General features: G+C 47.5%; 1 protein-coding gene across 24 annotated transcripts in view; it reads right to left on the minus strand.

Moving 5' to 3' along the window:
- The window catches only part of Kalrn (kalirin RhoGEF kinase), a 603,889-nt gene that overhangs the window by 70,473 nt on the left and 527,157 nt on the right, over positions 1-6,259 (minus strand). For 17 of the 24 annotated variants that reach the window (XM_029544638.1, XM_029544643.1, XM_029544642.1 and 14 more), the window contains one exon: positions 4,074-4,166. The exons of the other annotated variants lie outside the window; for them this stretch is intronic. In XM_029544638.1, coding sequence (XP_029400498.1) covers positions 4,074-4,166 — 93 coding nt within the window. The remainder of the gene's footprint in view (positions 1-4,073; positions 4,167-6,259) is intronic. 24 annotated transcript variants of the gene reach the window in all.

Raw genomic sequence — 6,259 nt, forward strand, 5'->3', positions numbered from 1 at the left:
CTCTCTCTCTCTCTCTCTCTCTCTCTCTCTCTCTCTCTCTCTCTGTGTGTGTGTGTGTGTGTGTGTGTGTGTATGTGTGTGTACACACATACCCATCACCTCACATTTTGGAAAGCTCACATTTTGACACTAATGTACTTTTAATTTTTTTTTTTTATATTACTTCCCTGACAAAAATCTTTAAAGTTAAGCTGTTCTCATCAGGGTCGGCTACAGGACACCTGCATGGCAGAAACCTGAGGTATGGGATTTCCAGGCAAATGATACTGCAGGTTGGTGACTCCAGGTTTTAAAATCTTTGTTGGAGTCTAACCTTTCCCTTTCTGAACCTCAGGAGCCCTGACCAGAATATTAAGACCAGACGACCCAGTTCTAGAAAATGTGTACCTGCAGAATGGATACGATGGATATTGCTTTATTTCCTGCTAACTCCACAGGGCTACTGACTGACCAAGTTAACTGATGTAATGGGATAGCACAGCACCAACAGAAACACATCCTGGCCTGAGCCACACTCAAGGCTGCCCGGGGGAAAAGAGTGTCCTCAAAGTAGGAGAGCCAGAGGTAGAAGCTTGGCTGACGCCAGCCTATGCCACCCACGGCAAGCACTGCACTGAGATGGGGCTTTCTTCTTGGAGGCTCAATCCTGTCTGCCAGGCAGGTGGCAGAACCCTGGGGGCTCCGGGCCACAGTAAATAGACACATTAGATTCTCCCATGGACAGGGAGCTAGGACTCTTTAGATCTGAAGGATAAAACCAAATGGTATCATCTATTAAACTATTTTCCTAAAACATTCACCCATCACCAATCTGCTGGCTATACCAAATTGCTACATGTCCACACGAGGTCATGGAAACTGGAGACAGCTGGTTTTTTTGATATCCCTAAGAGCTAACATTTGCAGGTGCCTGCTTATCTTGTGTGGAGCATGGCTGTACCTAGGCACTCGTCTTTACTCTCTTGAGATTAGATTCAGGTCAACAGATTCATCATCATTATCAGGAGGGGTCAAACAGACCAAGTCACTCTCCAGAGTAGACAAAGAGACGTCTCTAGGGCTCTGTTATCCATAGGAGCCCCCGGGACCTTTGCCTTCCAGTTCCACACACACTTGCTACCTATTACAAAACCACAGCTGCTAAAGAATGAAAAAGTCTTATCAAGGCTCATATGGAACTCGAGAAAAAAAATGTTTGATTCTGAGTTTAACACAGAACCCAGGAAAAGTGGGTTAGCTCTGCTGGGGGAAGTGTGGGCAGGCTAGAGACAAGTAAGCCAGTAAGAACTCTGAAGGGCCCCACCATGCCCAGGAGAGTGGAGGCTCTCCAGGGATTTATCTGCATTGGAGGCAAGCCTTCGAATCCTGCTTTCAATCTCCAGTAGCAATTCTGGGTAGCAAAGGTGGAACCTTGCTGTAACAATAACCAGGGACTGCACTGGGGCAGCCCTGGGACCGAGGATCACACAGTCCCCATCGAGCTAGGGAGCCAAATGAATTCTAAGTGCAGAATCTGATGCTATTGCTTGAACAATTGTTCAAAGAAAGCAGACAGACTCCAGACCGAAATCCTGGCCTATCAGAAACTCCTAAAAATGGAATCAGACTTTTAATTGAAAAGGACTCTGTTAGTTCTTCCTCATGCCATACTGAGATAACAACCCTCTAAGTCCAGGTTCCATCCTCTGGAACAAGCATTAGACCAACGCTTCATTTCCACAGCAGCACTTCAGGGACTGGCAGAGACACCCCTCCTCGTGTGTTTCTCCCCAGGCTTAATCTCAGTTTCTTCAACTTTCATTCAAACAACATGAATCACATGGTATTGCCTACTTCCTCCAGGGCCCTTCCAGTTCCTTCAAGATGCTAGATGACTACATTCAGGATGAATAAATTACTCTCACATAGCTCATACAGGTGTGGTTAGGAGGCTTGGAGCTCAATGGTACCGCTGCTCTTGACCTGCATGCTGAACTTTGGACAAGTCTGTGATGTCGACATAAACCCTGAACTTTAACTGGATAAGTCTGTGACAACACTGGCTACTCTGGACACCTCTCTGCAGCTGAGTTCCATCAAAAAAAAAAAAAAAAAAAAAAAAAAAACCCTAGAACTTTCTAAAGAGCTCTTCGCCTCTTTTCTTTGAAGCCAAAAGCTAATGGTGAATAAATAGGTATACATCTTAGAGGTCAAAAAGCAACTCAGTGTTTTCAAACATGGTTGAAATACCCTTCATTTGCTGCTGCTCCGTGGCTACACCACAGTGGGGTGGGAAAGAAAGAAGGAGAAAAGAAAAAGAATTAAATTTTGGTGGGAAAATTCTAAGAAACCAAACCACGACTCCCTCACTCCTTTCTTAATATGTGTTTGGTTTCTTACATTATGCCAAAGATATCCCTAGATTGTAGTTCCATGTAGATCTTCAAGAAGTTAATTATTGGTGGGAAAAGTTAATGCTCTTTTTATGGTAAATGCACCACAGCGAGGGTGTTGATTCAGCAGCTAGTTACTGAGAGTCTGTGATCAGGCCTGTGAACAGTGACCTCAACCCATACTTCCTTTTCTCTCAGATATTTGCCTCTGTGGGGCATCCCAGTAGTTTCACTCATGTTTCTAACACTAGACCCAACGAACACATAAACCAGGGACCAACAGCGCGAAGGTTACCAATGGTAAGAGTCAGGGTAAAGGTTACCCCAAATAGAAGCAGATATGGATCTTTGGAAACAAGTGTTCATGAAGAACCTATTCAGTGTAGAAGACTACTATATATTAATGGGAGAAAAATGAAAATACCGCCTGAAATAATAGTGAGCAGGGAGAGAAGTGGTGGAAGTCAGCCATTTTGGCAACAGAGCTGCCCCTGACAGCACAGAGCTTCGGGAACTGCTGTGAGGCCTCAGAGGACATCTGGCCAGGACTAGTGAGGGAAGCCTTTGTGAGAGATGAGAGTGGGACCCTGAAGGCCTACTGTACATTAGATAAGCAAAAAGAAGAGGGAGACCATTCCAGAGAAATGGAGGGATAGCAACAAAAACTTGAGAGAAGAAAGACGAGCCTGTGACACTGTAAAATCAACAATGTGACTGGAAATGAGAAGCAAAGCAAACAACAAACAAAAAACAAAGACAAAAAAAAAGCCCGTACGTAGGGCAGGGGAAATGGTGTGAAGGGGGACAACCTCCCAGAACTCGCCTTCTTACCAGAACCACCATCTACAGCCACCATTTGCTCTGTCCTCAATAACCATCAGGCCACTGGCTGAGAGAGGATGCCCCACAATCCTCCAAACCCCAGGGGCCAAGTGGAGGAGGGTTAGTATGGGAAGAACAGCCACTCAGCTAAGTGACAGAAAAGCCAGACAGGAGGCATGGATGACGGAGGAAGACAGAAGCACGTTTCCCACTGCTGCCTTGTTGCTTACACAGAAAGATGGGGGCTGAGAGACAGCTGCATCCAGGAGGAGCGTCAGCACACCCCTGAAATCCTCATCCAGCTCAGGCTAATTGCCCTTCCTTGTGGTATTATGACTGGCCTGTAAGGTTGCCACAGGCTAGACAAGTTGTTGGTGGCTCATGTGACAGAGACACATTCGGCTCCAGTCTTTCCTGGCGTGGTTATTTCCATGTTTCTATACCATGCCTGATTTCTAAGGCTTGTTAAACTAGGGAGTCCCTAAATAAAACATCCTGGTTCTTTAAAATGCCCAGACCACAGTCTGTCTCAGCAGCGCGTTAGTTTCAGGCTTCAGAGCTAGCCAGAAACGTGTCCATCAGCCGCCGAGTGCCACGTGTCCAGGGACCAGTTGGTCAGCTTCGGTAAATATATTTGCTTTGGAAACTTTTCACCTTCCGTCCGCCTCAACACTAAAGGCCCTGCTGGTTTCCTATGCCAATTTCCACTTAAAGCCGAAAAGGCCCCTGGGGCAGTTCATTTTTTAGACAACACCATTATATGCAGTTGGAATAGGTGAAATCAGGATGAGGGAGACTGGTGTGAGGCCCTGTTTGAGGTGCTGGGAGCCACATGAAGGTGAGAGGTAACGCGGAGCTGCCTCCAGCATGCCCACTTACCAGCTTATTTTTGACCAACTTTTCTATTGCACTGACAAGGTCTGCGGCAGTAGGCACGTCAGGGGGAGCCTGCCGGGCTGCTAGCAAAGACGACTGCAAGACACGGACAGCAAAGGAAAAGCAGATTAGCGAGCAGCGAGGAACGCAGTTAGGAAGCAAACCACACACTCCAAGCTCCAGTTAGGAAAGCAGAGCTTAGTGCTCAGAGGACAGAGACAACAGAGGGAGATAGGGGTGGTTAGTGGGGTAGAGGTAGGCCTGCAGATCCCTTGTGAGGGACTCTGGTCAGTGACCAAGTATAGATGGGCCTGCTTCTTCTTAGAGGCTGACGGGAGGGGTCACCGGATCCCTCAGGAAACCCACAGGCAAGGGCTATGCCTACTGATAGCAGAGCAGGGGAAACTGCTCTGAGGGAGATCAGGACTTCAGCCTCTTGTAGCAGCCCGCTGCTGTCCCGTGGTCTGGTAGGTACGAGCAATTCCAGGCTCAAATGTGGGTGAAGGAGATAAAGTCCTGCCTCGCTATGGCCCTAGCTCTGGAGCGGCACTGTGTGCCAAGCAGGCCTGATACCTCTCTCCGTATCTTCTCCCTCCCTTTCCTTCTCTTTCCCACCTCCCACCACACACACACACACACACACACACACACACACACACACACACACTCACACACGGCACTGGTAAGGGCCCCCAAAGAGTTGTATGTCACAGGCTGGGACTTCCAGAGACCCTGCTCACAGCAAAGGGAGACTCAACTGCAGGTCTCTCTGCGTCCTTCCCCTGGACCAGTGGCAAGGCTTTGTGAAGTGGCTGTTTGCATAATGGCTGGGTATTTCTCCCCCACACTGAAGGAGCCTTTGGCTATTAGTCTGCTTGCTTTTCCTTCTTCTATCCTCCTGAGGCAAAGCCATGGGAGAGATAGCCAGCTCTGTATTCACGTGTGTGCTTCTAGTCCGGTGCATCAGGGAAGGAATGAAGAGGGGAGGGGGACAGGGAGGGGGCAGAGGGCACAGAGCAGACAGCAGTGGTGTTCCCAGGCTGAGACATGAGGAGAATTACTTGTGAACACAGAAAGAGCAATGTCCTGGGCGAGGCCAGCTTCAGTTTCCCCCTTTAGGTTAGAGAAGAGTTTCAAAAAGAACTTTAACTCTTTGCTTTTAAGATTGAGGGAGATCAAATAAATGCAGTTAAGAAATTTAAAACAATACAGTCTTTCCTCTTTGGAGAGAATGCAGGAAAAAAAAATGTCTTGGTTTGAAAGATCTAGTTACCGTCTCTGATTGGGTAATCTTACTGCTGGTAACTCATTCAAGGGTCAGAGGTTCGAGGGGCAGAAGCTGGATCTACACAGTGGTCTTCAGGGGTATTACTCAGAGGTAAAGACCGGAAACACCCGAGGCTGTCTCACAAAAGTCTGCTTAGGACAATAATGGAGCATACGGGGTCAGTAAACCAGCCTCCGGTTACTGAAATGAAGGTTGAACTAATAAGATTCTAAAAGCAGGAATAGATAAAGCATTGATCACCATACACAGTGGAGTGGGAAACATCACACACGTGAACAAGGCACACACGACACGGGGAACAAAGGAGTCTTTGTTCACTTTAAATGACTGAACTTTCAGTGAAAGCTCCTTCAGGGCTGGTGGGGCACACCTGGAATTTTAACATTCAGTAGGCAGAGACAAAAGGATTGCAGCAGGTTCAGGGCCAGCTTGGTCTAGGAAATGAGTTCCAGGCCAGCCAGGGCTAGTTGAGACGCGAATCAAAAGTATTTCAATACATTCAACTCTACTTGCTAGGAGTGCTAGGTAGGGCTTATTCCAATTCCAAATATTTCAACAAAAAAACAAGTGGACAGAAATCAAACAAGCCAGCGTAGGGAGAGTTAATGGGTCTAAAATGGGTTTGCTGCCACGCACTAAGTACAACAAAGAAAAGGACCACAGAGATGCCTGGAGTAAGTCTGTATTCTCAGTGAAACACTATCCAGGAACGGCCTAACACCCACTCACCCCAACAAACTGTGAGGGGACCACGAGAGGGGTCATAGCCTGTTTTATGCAGACAATGGAACCTGGGAACTCTACCATCCCCTCTCCCCACCCCTGTCTGTCTGCCTGTCTCTCTCTCTCTCTCTCTCTCTCTCTCTCTCTCTCTCTCTCTCTCTCTCACACACACACACAC

Source organism: Mus pahari, chromosome 12 (genome assembly GCF_900095145.1).
Source record: "Mus pahari chromosome 12, PAHARI_EIJ_v1.1, whole genome shotgun sequence".
NCBI lineage: Eukaryota > Metazoa > Chordata > Mammalia > Rodentia > Muridae > Mus > Mus pahari.